We start from the raw sequence: 15,676 nt of genomic DNA on the forward strand, positions 1-15,676 counted from the left end.
TAATGGTGGGAACGGAATAAATGGAATGGTATCAAACACATCGAGCGTATGGAAGCCACATGTTTGACCCCGTTCCATTAATTCCACTCCAGCCATTACACTGAGCCCCTCCTCCCATAGCTCCTCCCACCAGCATTCACTGGTTTGTATACATATCAGTGTTGTTGTTTGTTGCATTAGTATTGCCATGTGTCTTCAAGCGACACTACAGTAACTAACCCAGTAACTAACCGTGCAGGCATCAAGCTTACCGGAAGCTCACTGCTTAGCGGTTTGAATGACCTGTGGGTTTAGCGAGCGGTAAACAACTTCTCTGATAGAAAACAGCCTATATGGCATCGGCATTAGTCAAGACACATTTGTTCTATAATGTCTGTCTCGTCCAAAACAGAGTTTTGTACGTGAGTTTATGACTTACTTGAGGGTTGGGTGTTGATTTCGACAATGCTCACTTGCCCATTAACACGGGATACGCAGCTGAGGTGATTGCACTCTGTCCAGTCTTACCACAGAAAACAGACAGGGAAACAGAGCTGCCCATAAGCACAGCGCATCTGACTCTTTAAACATTTTTTTTTATTTAACCAGGAAGTGCTCATTGAGATTTAAAATCTCTTTTTCAAGAGTGTCCTGGCCAAGTCATTACAAAAATGACAGACAAACAACATGAAAAACTACAAGTAATCTAGTAAAAACCATAGAATTCACAAGAGTATAACAAAATCATAAACATTGACGGGTCAGGGAATCAGTATCAAAATCATTCATCAGTGATTTAAAAATACCAATCGGGACAAGTTCTTCCAGTTGAAAAGTATTTTGTAAGGCGTTCCAAGACGATGGCGCAGAGTACATAAAAGCCCTTTTACCAAATTCAGTTCGGACATTTGGAAGAGTTAGCAGGATAAAGTCCAGCAAACGAAGAGAGTACCCACCACATTTCTGAACAATAAAAATGGCCAAATAAAAAGGTAGTAAACCCAAAATGGCTTTGTAAATAAAAGTATACCAGTGCCTGAGCCTACGAGTGACTAGAGAAGGCCAGCCAACCCTGGTATACAAAGTGCAGTGGTGCAGTAAGGGTTTTGCAGTTTAAAATAAATCTCAAAGTGCCATGGTAAAGGGTGTCAATTGATCTCAAACACTGAGCGGAAGCATTCATCAATAAAATATCCCCATAGTCTAGTAAAGGCATAAATGTAGCTGATACTAGCCTCCTGGCTTCAAAAGAAAAACAGGCCTTATTCCTAAAATAAAATCCCAATTTCAGTTTCAATTTTTTTGTAAGTTGTTGAATATGCAATTTAAAAGAGACGCCGTCATCAATTAAAATTCCAAGATATTTATATGAGTGTCACGGTCGTTGAAAGAAGTAGACCAAAGCGCAGCGTGGTGAGCGTACATATTCCTTTATATTAGGATGACGCCGACAAAAACAATAAACAATACAAAAACAACCTTGAAGCTTAAGGGCTATGTGCCACAAACAAAGTTAACTACCCACAATCTCAGGTGGGAAAAGGGGCTGCCTAAGTATGGTTCCCAATCAGAGACAACGGTAGACAGCTGTCCCTGATTGAGAACCATACCCGGCCAAAACATAGAAATACAAATTCATAGAAAACAAAAACATAGAATGCCCACCCCAAATCACACCCTGACCAAACCAAATAGAGGCATAAAAAGGCTCTCTAAGGTCAGGGCGTGACAATGAGGTTACAACCTCAATCTCCTTGCCCTGACAGGTGAAAGGTTCAGAGGTCTATTTCTTGCTTTGGAAAACACCATTAGTTTAGTTTTGTCAGTATTGAGGATACGCTTCAATTGACACAAGGTATGTTGAACAGTATAAAAAGCAATTTGCAAGTTCTGGAAAGCTTTTGTAAGAGACGAGGCACAACAGTCAATAACAGTATCATCAGCAAAAAAATGAAGTTGCGCATTTTGGACATTTTTGTCTAAATCATTTATATAAATAGTGAATAAGAGAGGACCAAGTACAGAGCCTTGGGGCACACCATTAAAGACAGACAATTTAACAGACATAACCCCATCAAATTGAGTGCACTGAGTTCTATCAGACAGATAGTTAGCAAACCATGCAACTGCATGCTCTGAAAGACCTAAACTCGACAATCTCTGCCTTAGCATGATCAACTGTATCAAAAGCCTTAGAGAGATCAATAAAAAGTGAGACACAGTGCTGTTTTTTGTCAAGGGCTTCAGTGATATCATTTAAAACCTTCATGGCTGCTGTAATTGTGCTATGCTTCTTCCTGAAGCCCGATTGGTACATTGATCAAATAGAGTTAGTAAATAAAAACTATTTTAGCTGTTCACTCACAAGGGTTTCAAGTATTTTCACCAGGGGTGACAGCTTTGAGATTGGCCTATAATTATTTAAAAGAGTTGGATCTCCCCCTTTTAAAAGTGGTAGGACAAATGCTGATTTCCAGATTTTCTGAATTTCATTACATTCCAGGGTTAGATTGAACAGATATGTAAGTGGTTCAGCTATGAAATCAGCTGCCAGATTTAAAAAGCAGGGATCCAAAAGATCAGGACCTGCAGGCTTTCTCTGATCTAAGGATTTCAGGGCTTTATGTACCACCTGCACTGAGAATGGCAAAAAGCTAAAAGTTTGACCAGCTCTCACTGGTTCATCCAGTGTTGTACAGAGACAGAGGACACTGAATCAAACAGCCTACCAGATGATGCTGCCTAAAAATAAGCCAATCAGCATCCGAACATGATTTCCTTGCTTTAGCCCAGGCTAGATTATGGTCGTGAATAATACAAGACAGCTCAGAAGAAAACCATGGATTATCCCGCCCTTTAACCCTGAACCTGCGGAATGGGGCATGTTTGTTTACTATTTCGAAAAACCATCATGAAAGAATTTCCAGGCAGTTTCCACATCAGGGATAAACTCAATCTTGCTCCAGTCAAAATAAAACACATCATGAAAGAAAGCCTGCTCATTAAACACTTCAAATTTCTCTTACGAATAAAATGTGGGTTTGTCTTAGGAACCTTAGTATTTCGAACAGCAACAACAGCACAATGGTCACTTACATCATTACAAAAAAACACCAACGGCAGAATATTTATGTGGAACATTTGTCAATATCAAATCAATCAGGGTAGATTTCTCTGGGCATTTAAGATTTGGGCGAGTGGGTGAGTTAATCAACTGGGTAAGATTCATAGAATTACAAAACATTTTTAAATCATCAGACACCGGCTTTAACCAACACCAGTTGAGATCACCAATCAAGATCATTTCACTGTAACTCTGTTTACATAAGACAACACATCGCGCCTTTTTTCAATTAAACCCCCTCAGCAAAAACATCAACATTTATTACAGTTTTCTTGAGTTAGCTTAGATTCATTCAGACAATTTTGAGGATGTAACACTGGCTTTGTTCCTATGGTGTCTCATGGGGGACAAACAGCAGTAAATGCCACCTTGAACCACACCCCCAAGACCGACATCTTTTTTTCTTAGTGAGCAACAGAGAAACATGGAATCGGTACGTTCAGTTTATCTTTAAAGTCTCCTTAATTACTGTCTCCTCTTAGCAGATATTCTGCCATGCATCAGTACAGTGGCTCACAGGGGACACAAGCCGAGTTTGTTTGAGCTTAGTGAGGATGAAAAGACATGCTTTGTGTGGTTTGCCTTTCCTTAGAGAAGTACCCTGCTGTGTACACTTCCTAAAATGTGCACTAACCTTTATCTGTCAACAAAATTTGAATGAGCCAACTGCTAATGTGTGTTTGCGTTGGTGTACATTCTGTATGTGTGTGTGTGTGTTTGTGTACGTTCTGTGTGTGTGTGCGTGCATGTGTGGGTATCATACAGTATGTGAGTGTGTTGGGGAAGGGTGGGTGGTGTATAATCCTTATTGTGGACAGAATTCTGATTCTGTGCTGGGATGTTGCAAAGGAGAGTGCTGTAACAAAAGAAATAGCCTAACCCTAATATCTGGTTCCCCCTAAATCTTTTAACAAGGAGCCTTGATGTGACGGGGCTTTTACACAATCAAAAAGTATTCTAGCTCTATAACCTCCAACTGTGTGTGTGTGCGTGTGTGTGTGCATGTGTGTGTGTGTTGTGTGTGTGTGTGTGTGTGTGTGTTTGTCAGGGAGAACGAGAAAGAGAGAGCAGTTGGTCTCAAAATCTTCTTCATACCATGGCCAGTGTATAGTGTATCATGTGCAGAAATATGTTCAGCCTTTAAAGGCTTTCAACAGTAGCGGATTGAACCAGCCTGACTGAACCATGTATCCTGAGGGTACCCAGTTAGCACATAACGTTCTGAAAACCATATGTTTCTTAGAGCTTAGTGAGAGTGTGGTTGTCCTATGGCTATTTTGCATAAAACCTTCCCACACCTTTCTGGGAATGGTGCAGGATAGTTGCTTGGCTTTGGAACATTCTCAGCACATTTAAGGAACTTGACAAATAAAAATGTCTTGGTATTTCAAACATGGTTATATTTAATTTATATTTTGGTTATGTTCGTTGAACGTTCTCCAACTGGTTTGGCATTGGGAATGTTCTCAAATAGTTGAGAGAACTTTAAGAAACAATGTTCTTCTGTGAGAATTTCAGTACTTCAGCATAACGTTTCCTTAAAATTATTTCATTTTTTTCTCAGAACGTTCATTCTCCATCCATTCTCAGAACGTTAAGAAAACGTTCCCTAAAAAAAAATAAAAAGCCAAGCAAATATCCTTCATCATTCCTAAAAAGTGACACACAACCACATAGAGAGAGAGAGAGAGAGAGAGGGAAGATTATCGGTTTGAATCTCAGTGATGCTGTGTCTGCATGATTAATGCCTAAGGAAATGAATTTCCATGTGTCCTATCTGTGCTTGGAGTAAAAAAAAAGTTTACCCAAAATAAGATAGCAGTGTTATTAAAAGTCTTATTGAAACAATCAGTGAAATGAAAGTTTCAAATAACCCATCATTCCCGTCTCCAGAGCGTTAATAAAACCTTGCAGGAAACCTTCCAGGATCCAGAGTTAAACATTCTCAGAACCTCCCTGCAACCTAAAAAGAAATGTTCCTAGAACAGGTGAAATGTTCACTTATCTCAGAACGTTTAAAAAACGTTCTGTTTTAACGGTCGAAAACGTATGGCTTCGTTTCCACAACCAATGTGAAACCAAAAACATACGTTCCCACAACTCCCAAGGAACCAAATGCTCTAGCTGGGTACATTCCCCTGCTTTTGGACTTTAAATCCCCTGCCTTTAATCCATTGACACTGACATGATGAACCCACTCACTGTTGATCTCTCTTCTCTCTTCTCTGCCCCCACTTTCACTGACTATTACAGAAGCTGTCAGTCACTACAATATCTCCCAACTTTGATCCCGAGTGGAGGTGTTCACCTTGATAAACCTTTCTGTAGAGTAAACTCCCCCATCCCCGCTCTGATACTACAGGTGGTACGGCCCGAGACCTCCTTTACATCTCATTACTCCACAGTGGCTCACAGAGGGAAAGAAGTTATTAGGAACGGTGCCAAGAAGAGATAAGGAATGGAATGACGTTTTGCTGTTCACATGCCAGTGCCCACATGCACACACGTATAAGGTCATAATGCAAACTCACACAGGTGCACGCACACACAGGCATTAGCATACAAATATGCACACACACACACACACACACACACACACACACACACACACACACAAACTGCCTTTCTAGAACTAGGACTAATAGGTTTGATATACCTTCCAACCGACCATCCTAAGGACCCTGTACAACTCTCTTTAAGTTTCCATAGTCCCACTCTCACCTCCCTCCTCAGTTCCCTCTGTCTCTGCTCTACCCAATTAGTCTTGCTGTGTGCTGTCATATTGGCCCGGCTCCTGTGTTCTCCCGCACTGTTCCTTTGTGGGGCCGACTGACTCTTCTTCAGAGAGGCGTTATTGCCTGAGTGAGGATTACAAAAGAGCTGGCCCATGGATTTATGGTGGTTGATTATGGCCCAGGTCTGTGGCAGTGGCGAATGAGAGCGAGAGACAGGAAGGGGGAGAGAGTGAGAAAGAGATAGAGGGGTCAGAGAGAGATAAACATGGAAGGGTCACACAGCTGGACAAGCAGTCATTTAAAAGGGCCGAGGGAACATAACCTTGACTCCCGACATGTCATGTTGTTCCGTACTGAAGGGCAGTGGGCAGTGGTAGTGGGTGTATGTACTTGCATTTGTGTGTGTGTGTGTTTAGCTGAATCTTCAGATGACTCCAGATGTAGCCTGTGTCAGAGCCAACCCCAGCACACTTCCACACTCACACATCCACATCCACACACACACATCCGTCCACCCCTCTGAACCTCTTCTGGGGGTGTTGCTCTGTCTTTTCCTGGGTGTTATTGATGGTGTGTCAGTGGGTGGGCTGGCTGGTCTTTGACAGCTAGATGCAGGGGATCCAATTTTTGTGTTTGTCATGAAAAAGGTAACGCAAGATAAATCAAGTCAGGAAGAAAGTAGAGAGAAGTCATATTAATATCGTTGTTTGTACTGTGTATTAGCTCGTGGTTGAGATGGATTCCTAGATAATCTCATATATTATCTGTGATTGATGTTTAGTTGGGTGTTCGTGCTGGTGTTTGGAACTGTGATCATACGAGCCGTCGTTATCTTTGGAGTGCATTGGAAATGACTACAAATGGCAGTAGCGGCCGGACACCAGTGAAAGAAAGCTCACCTCCCCATGGTCTCTCTGACAACACCTTATCCCCGTCATCAAATGATCAGACGAACTCAAATAAACAGACAATTTAAAATAAGTGCTTTTCAGTAAAAGGCATTGGAATCCTAAATCACTGCTCTGCTGAAAATACGGGGACAGTGGGAGAACAATCACAGACCGCAAGCCATCAATTTCCCATTTGCAACTAGAGTGAGAAAAAATATTTGTTTATGTATACCTTTGTTGTCTTAATCAGATTTAGATTTTTCATTTGGGGAGCCATGAGGAGGAAAACACCAAATATGAGAAGGGAGGAGGAGGACATGAGTGAATATTTTACCAGGCTTCTTTTTCTTGTGACAAAGTCAATTAGAGGATGTGTCTTTCATCTTTTCTCCTCCATATCACTTTATTCCCCTGTTTAAAAGGTGGCAGATGAAAGGAGAATGGCTTTTATTGCCGCGCAGCCCCACCCCTGCCTGAACAAAACTCCCTTATTTAAATGGGGTCATCTTTGATTCACATGTCATGTAAAGCAAAGCATTCCGGCATTTATTCAAATAATATGGAGATTTGTAGCATGCACAATAGCACTGTTGAGGCTGTTGACACTTGAAAAGAAACTAGGGGGTGTCAGGTTCACACTCGTTATTTTATCTAAAAATGTTATCGAAACACAAGTGACTTGTTCATGTGCTTTCACCGCAATTCCGTACTCCAAACACAGGAGGTTGGTGGCGCCTTAATTGGGGAGGACGGGCTCATAGTAATGGCTGGAACAGAATAGGTGGAATGTTAATCCAACTCATCAAACACATGATTTCCAGGTGTTTGATGCCATTCCATACACTCCATTCCAGACATTATTATGAGCTGTCCTCTTCTAGCCAGCCTCCTGTGACTCCAAAATATCCTAGTCCAAATAATGGAGTCCAAATTCCACTTTCCTGAACATCAATCACTTCTTTACTAACTAGATCAGATCTTAAAATCAATTAACAATCTAGACAATCTGATTAACAAACCACATCTATTTTTTGTTGTTCCCGCCAGCTCACACACTGTGCACGGTGAGTCTCACACACCAGCAGACACACTGTCTGTTTCAGGCTAAAGGCTTCATTCCAGTTCAACAGAAACAACCCTGATCTGAGGTTGCCCGTACGCAATCTCTCTCTCTTCTCTCTTCTCTCCTCTCTCTCTTCTCTCTTCTCTCTTCTCTCTTCTCCTCTCTTCTCTCTTCTTCTCTCTCTCTCTCTTCTCTCTCTCTCTCTCTCTCTTCTCCTCTCTTCTCTCTTTCTCTCTCGCTCTCTCTCTCTCTCTCTCTCTCTCTTCTCTCTCTCTCTCTCTGGGATAGGTATACAAGCCTCTTTGTAGAGGAACGCCACCTTTGATGTCATGTAGTGTGCGTCCTGTCTTCCGCTGCGGTGTCATGGGTTTAGGCAGATCAAAGTGGAGTCTGTTCGGATATGCTGTGTTTTTGTTTGTTTGCAGTGTTTTTCTCTCTCTCTCTCTCTCTCCGTTGTTCAGTAATGGGGGATTGTTGTTTGTTCTGTAGTTCTGGGTTGGTGAGGAAGCAGAGAACGACATGCCGGCTCTCTTATTCCCATCACTCTCCACACGTTCCATGCTAATATTGAGGCTGGAATGGAATGAAACCCACTCACACACTTGTCATTCTAAAATCTGGAAGCATGTTTATGTGATGGGAGTCTACCTAGTTAGTACTGGCGGTAACAAAACAACGGTGTGGTTTTCGTTGACCAGAGGAGAAGAGCTGCTGCGTAATTAACCACAATTCAGGTTGTATCGTGTCGAGCCCTGAGACTCAGCGGCGCTGTAGGTCTGTTAGAGAGTGGAGAGAAGCAACGTCAAAGGCACCAGGGCACTTTGCTTAACCTCCTGTCTGTCTATAGTTTACACCATTGTTTTGACCTAGACAGCCACGTTTCGACTCTCACGTGGAGGCACTGAAGTAACGCGGGCAATTTTTTTTTTTTTGCCTCATTTTGAACAGATTAGCTACGGCATATTGAATAAGTGAAAGAGGGAAACCGTTACGCTCTCAGTGAGGTCTGAGGAATGTGGGGATTTCAACAAGTCCATAGAGCTTGACATGGCTCCCTTTGAGAGCTCTTCTCTTCTGGCAGTGGCACGTTGACCACACCTATAGAGAACATGTTTTTGGAGTAACACTTTACTTGACACGCAGTGTCATAACACGGTCATAGCCGTGTCATAATATGTCATAACAACTCACCGAACTTGTCACGGACACTCTTACTGACAGTTGTGGCTGCTTTGTGTGATGTGTTGTTGTCTCTACCTTCTTGCCCGTTGTGCTGTTGACTGTGCCCGATAACGTTTGTACCATGTCTTGTGCTGCTACCATGTTGTGCTGCTACCATGTTGTTGTCATGTGGTGTTGCTACCATGCTGTGTTGTCATGTGTTGCTGCCTTGCTATGTTGTTGTCTTAGGTCTCTCTTTATGTAGTGTAGTGTTGTCTCTCTTGTCGTGATGTGTGTTTTGTCCGATATTTATGTCATTTATTTATTTATTTTTAATCCCAGCCCCTGTCCCATAACACTGAACCATACATTTAGACCTGTTGCCACATATATTGTGTTAGTTTATGGCTGGTTATGACACCTACATAAGAGTTTCAAAACCCACATTTATTGAAATGTGTTTTTTCTTAAGTCCTATGTTGTTGTAATGAATTCTTTACAGTCATGTTTTTTGTTATATAATATTTTAAAGAACTTGTAGAACATACACTTTATGACAGTGTCGAGAAGCATCATGACATCATAATCATATAAGCCAGATAGACCAATCACGTACATGCCCTTATGTCGGTCATCAGTCACAAAGATGGTGTCTTGTCCTGCTGCTAAATATGCCCCTGCACTCATCCCAGTCATCCGAAACAGAGCACTGGGGCAGGTGCATGTCTCACATCATTGTGTGCACAATTACAATGATAATTGAATATGGTCAATGTCAGAAATGTTTTAAATAACATAAACATACTGTTGACAAGTAGGCTATGGTGTAATGGAATATTTTGCCTTGTTTTGTGGGTTTTGACACTCTCTTATGTAGGTGTCATAGCAGCCATAAAATAACACAATATATGTCACAACAGGTGTAAATATGTCATGACAGTGTTATGACATATTATGACCGTGTCATAAAGGGTTATGATGCTGTGTGTTAAGTGAAGTGTTACCCAATTTTGTATTATGTTATCATTTGAAGGGGGCAAATTACACATACATTAACCATTTATTGTTGATCATATAAAAAATATGTATATATATATATATATATATAAAATACTCCCGATTACAGCCGGTTGTGATACAGCCCGGGATCGAACCAGGGTCTGTAGTGATGCCTCTAGCAGTGAGATGCAGTGCCTTAGACCGCTGAGCCACTCGGGAGCTATATTTGACCATTGATCGTCATCAAAACACATATACTGAGTGTACAAAACAATAGGAACACCTGCTCTTTCCATGACATAGACTAACCAGGTGAATCCAGGTGAAAGCTATGATCCCTTATTGATGTCACCTGTTAAAACCACTTCAATGAGTGTAGATGAAGGGGAAGAGACAGGTTAAAGAAGGATTTTTATGCCTTGAGACAATTGAGACATGGATTGTGTGTGTGCCATTCAGAAGGTGAATGGGCGAGACAAAAGATTGAAGTGCCTTTGAACGTGGTGTGGTAGTAGGTACCAGGCGCACCGGTTTGAGTTTGTCAAGAACTGCTGGGTTTTTCACTCTCAACAGTTTTCCCGTGTATATCAAGAATGATCAACCATTCAAAGGACATCCAGAAAACATGTTTGTATTATTATTATTTTTTACCCTTTTTTTTCTCCCCTATTTCCTGTTATCCAATTGGTAGTTACAGTTTTGTCCTATTGCTGCAACTCCCATACGGACTCTGGAGAGGCGAAGGTCGAGAGCCATGCGTCCTCTGAAACACTACCCTGCCAAGCCGCACTGCCTGCTTAACCCGGAAGCCAGTCGCACTGCCTGCTTAACCCAGAAGCCAGTCGCACTGCCTGCTTAACCCGGAAGCCAGTCGCACTGCCTGCTTAACCCGGAAGCCAGTCGCACTGCCTGCTTAACCCAGAAGCCAGTCGCACTGCCTGCTTAACCCGGAAGCCAGTCGCACTACCTGCTTAACCCGGAAGCCAGTCGCACTGCCTGCTTAACCCGGAAGCCAGTCGCACTAATGTGTCGGAAGAAACACCGTCCAACTGGCGACCGTGTCAGCGTGGACGCGCTAGAGCGCGATGGGACAAGGACATTCTGGCAGGCCAAACCCTCCCTAACCCGGACGACGCTGGGCCAATTGTGCATTGCCTCATGGTCTCCCGGTCGCGGCCGGCTGTGACACAGCCCGGGATTGAACCCGGTTCTGTAGTGACGCCTCAAGCTCTGTAGTGCCTTAGACCGCAGCGCCACTCAGGAGGCCCTATCCAGCCAACTTGACACAACTGTGGGAAGCACTGGTGTCAACATGGGCCAGCATCCCTGTAGAACGCTTTCGACACCTTGTAGAGTCCATGCCCTGATGAATTGAGGCTGTTCTGAGGGAAAAGGGGGGTGCAACTTAATATTAGGAAGGTGCTCCTAATGTTTTGTACACTCAGGGCATGCCACACTGAACAGAAATATAAACGCAACATACAACAATTATAGTTTTTTTTACTGAGTTACAGTTCATATAAGGAAATCAGTCAATTTAAATACATGAATAAGTCCCTAATCTATGGATTTCACATGACTGGGAATACAAATATGCATTTGTGGATCTCAGATACCTTTAAAAAAAAAAGTAGGTGCAAAACTGCACATTTTAGAGTGGCCTTTTATTGTCCATAGCACAAGGTGCACCTGAGTAATGATCATGCTGTTTAACCAGCTTCTTGATTTGCCAAATCTGTCAAGTGGATTGATTATCTTGGCAAAGGAGAAATGCTCACTAACAGGGATGTTAACAAATTTGTGCACAAAAATTCTGGAATCTTTTATTTCAACACATGAAACATGGGACCAACACTTTACATGTAGCGTTTATATTTTTATTCCGTATATTTCCCAGACACTCCTGAACTAAAAAGCTCTACTCCATTGAGAATGTTTTTAGTCCTTGACTAGGCTTAATCTGTGTCTGGGTAACCGGCCCATGAAGTACAGTCTTTGGACTTGTTTTTAACTTCTTTTCTCCCCCCCTCCCTTCTTCAGGAGGAGCAGAACCGAGGAAAGCCCAACTGGGAGCACCTCAATGAGGACCTGCATGTCCTGATCACGGTGGAGGACGCTCAGAACCGCGCTGAGATCAAGCTGAAGAGGGCCGTGGAGGAGGTCAACAAACTACTGGTGCCTGCGGTGAGTCAGTGGCCCTGTGTCACTTCCTGTTGCCGAGGGCCTGTGATGCATGGCTCAGAAGAAAGCTCTCAGAAATGTCACCAATCAGATGTGTTTATTTAAAGAGCTGAAATTGATGTCATGTGTATTATTATATTGAGGAAGCAAATATCAAGTGGTGAAAATTGATTGGTTGTAGTTCACTCTAGATTGTATTTCTGTGCTAAAAGAGTCACGTGCAAGATGATGTGCCATAATGTGCGTGTGTGCGCATGCAAAAATGGTCATCACTCTTGCAGTGAAATTATGTATTAGCCAACAGCTTAATATTTGAATTTCATTCAAATGAGCTGAGCGTTATAGAATCAGCACAAACGCAATTGCCCTTTAAAACGAATTACCGCTGATTGCACATTCAAGTAGTCAGCTTTTATGTCAGTGGCTAAAGCTATACGACTATATTTATATCCTCCAAAAAAACATACAGCGGTTTCTTTGATAGAGAAATCAATACCAAAGACGTCCATGTGTTTGTGTGTGCGTGCATGCACGGGGGCTTGCATGTGGGGCGGGCGAGAGAAAGATGTTTTTGCTGATCCTCCACATGTTCTCCCTTTCATTTCCTTGGTGTCACTGAACAGGAAGTGAGAGTTTCCATCATAGTGAGAAAGGGGAAGTTTAGGAAGGAACCTGCAGGATGGTGTCATCGTCTCAGTCTGCTGGAGGGACTATTTTCAGTTCTTAAAGCATTGTTGACTTAAAGGATAAAAACTGCCTTTTGGTCAAATAAACCCAAAGGACTAAGGGTTAAAATGGCACATGAGATTCACCACCGATGCACTCTAGTTATGTGTGTGTACGCACAGACTGAAATGACCTACAGGACGGGTGTGTGAGGGAATGAATGACGATGAAATAGTGTTGAAAGAGGATCGTGGGTGAATAAGTCGTTCACTCTTGAGAGGAATCTTTGTATCATATTACATGTGTCCTTCATTGATACATTACACCCCACCATAGATGAATGGCCGTGCTGGATTTCCATGTGTTAGCCTACAGTTAGCATGATGTCGCCGAGTTTAGCCGGCCCATGTCTCCCAACCCATCTGTTGATGATGTTTCTGGGAAGTAAAAAGTTGGTTCCTCTTCTGTGTCTGTCAGGAGTCTATTTGGGACAGCGTGACATTGGAGGGCCTCCGTAAGATCATGTGATTGGCTGGCTAGGTCTTTTGTGGTCATAGGTGCTCTCTAGGTTATGCTGTCATACACAGACTCTGACAGGCTGCTAACACCGAAAGCATGACCAGTGTAGCTGGTCCTCATTGATCAAATTACCACTCATAAATGAATGACGAACACAAGACGGGTAAGGTCAGGCATCTGAGGAACCTGGATGGGAGTCAAGGTAGGTGGGAGTGTGATTTTGTATTTACTGTACGTAGGTTTGAGCTGTAGATGTTAGTTGGAAGCAGGGCTGTTTTGGGTGGGAATGACTCACTCACTGGCTAACGAGGAACAGATTAGGAAATGACGTGATCAGCATCCCACCACAGGACCATAACAGTCACACGTATACACACCCTGTTAATGGTAGATATAGGACTACAACTGCTAGGAAAGTTTTGATTTGTAGTTTTAAGTGTGTTGTTGCTTGTCAGTGAAAGTTTTGAAACCACAGATTTCAGGATGTTTGTTTCTCAAGAACAGGAAGCCTTCAAGCGCTGTTCCAGGCGTTGCTCTGACGAGGATAAGCAACATATTGACATTTGTTTGATGGCAAATGTTTTAAAAGACTGTGAAGTGATGAGGCATATCTGCTGCTTTGCCTTGGTACTGCAGAAATAAAGCTAGGGCTTCGCCAGCTTTATTAGCTAATAAAGGGATGCCACTCTCCCTTGGGCCTCAAGCTTCCACCAACAACAGACGTTAATGTTCCGGCTATCAGAGTAGAGATACCAGCATCCTAAAGGTAAAACCAGTGTAAAACAACAGTCTCTGTTGTCCCCACTGCTCCAAAACCCACCCACATGACAGTATCTCTCTCTCCTTCCCTCTCCCTCTACCATCTCCTCTCTCCCCTTTCTCCTCTACCCTCTCCTCTCTGCTCTCATCTAGCCCCCCCCCACCCCCCCCCCCCACCCTTCCACACCTCCTCTCCCCTCGAGCATCTCCTCTCTCCCACACTCCCATCCTCTCCCCCTAACCCCCCTCTCAGAGTGGCCAGTGTGATCCTATGGATAGGTCCTGGCCGGGAGGCAGCGTGTGTGAGTGAAGGAGTGAACCCAACAACCCTGTGTATACAATCCATTAACGGGACCGGCGTTTGCCTCCAGGGGCTTGTCGCAAACAAAGAAAATAAAGAAGGGGATGTGTTTTTCCCCACTGTTTGTGTAAAGATAACAGCCGGCAGCTTTTCCTCTCCAACTCTCCTAAAGAGCTCCTTAATCCCCGCAGAAATTTACATACAGATTGAACGCGTCGGTTGACGTTCAATCTGCCAGTTCTGCTCTGTCGTTGGTTGGGCAGTGGAGTGACACAGGTTGCTGGGAGTTTTCTATCTCTAGGCATATAGGATAGATGCCTGCCGTGGTGCATAGCAATGCACGTATAGGATAGAATGACATTAGCACGCTGGCTGGTGGTACAGTTGTATGAATCGGGTGAGCTGTCAGTTGTGGTTCACATTTAGTACCTTCAAGGTTCAGATGCATACGTGATGCATACACTCATGAACGACATCCAGCTGCAAATAGCTTGCAATCACATCACCTACATAGCAATCACATCACCTACATAGCAATCACATCACCTACATAGCAATCACATCACCTACATAGCAATCACATCACCTACATAGCAATCACATCACCTACATAGCAATCACATCACCTACATAGCAATCACATCACCTACATAGCAATCACACAACCTACTAAGAACCATAAAAACTGGAAATCTCTACGCTGAGAACATTATCATAATCATTATCATCAGCGGTAGCAGTGCCTGTGTGCTTGCAGCGTTCAGTGACCAGCAACTGTGCCAAAAGCAATTATCATCACTGGCATTGTAGCATGAGTAAGACCAGTCCCCTGTGTGACTATGCCGACTGTCTGGCTGTACTACTCCCTCTGCAATCGTCAGTTTGCCACTGAGCCATACAAAATGAGGGGGATAATCATTTGCGTGTGTAAATGTGTGCGTGCACTCTAGCAGGAGTGTGCGTAACTCCCTGACTTACTTATCTGCAGGGGTGCAACTTTGGTTTTAGAAGTGAGGGGGACATTAAGATTTGTTTTCTTTTTTTTCTTCTTTAAAAAAAACAATCCAGTCTGATAAACACTCCAAACAGCCTACCTGACGTCCAGGGGCGTCCGCATGGTCCTAAAACACACTGTTGCCTCATTTTGTATCACATTCCAATGATAAAACTGGGGCGGGACAAAAATGCAATTTCAGATTGTTGCAAATAAGAAATTCCTGTCAAGTCTTAATGTAAAGTCAAATGATCTGTAATGAAAGAAACTCCGATCTAAATGTACTGTACTCATAAAGTGTTTAC

The 15,676-nt window shown here is 43.0% G+C and overlaps 1 protein-coding gene across 3 annotated transcripts in view; it reads left to right on the forward strand.

Annotated features, from left to right (window-relative positions):
* qkib (QKI, KH domain containing, RNA binding b) overlaps positions 1 to 15,676 on the forward strand; it is a 91,666-nt gene that overhangs the window by 49,216 nt on the left and 26,774 nt on the right. For all 3 annotated transcript variants that reach the window (XM_036983106.2, XM_021608459.3, XM_090237741.1), the window contains exon 4: positions 11,992 to 12,135. In XM_036983106.2, coding sequence (XP_036839001.1) covers positions 11,992 to 12,135 — 144 coding nt within the window. The remainder of the gene's footprint in view (positions 1 to 11,991; positions 12,136 to 15,676) is intronic.

This window comes from Oncorhynchus mykiss, chromosome 1 (genome assembly GCF_057628025.1).
Source record: "Oncorhynchus mykiss isolate SJ-2025 chromosome 1, ASM5762802v1, whole genome shotgun sequence".
NCBI classification, from domain to species: Eukaryota; Metazoa; Chordata; class Actinopteri; order Salmoniformes; family Salmonidae; genus Oncorhynchus; species Oncorhynchus mykiss.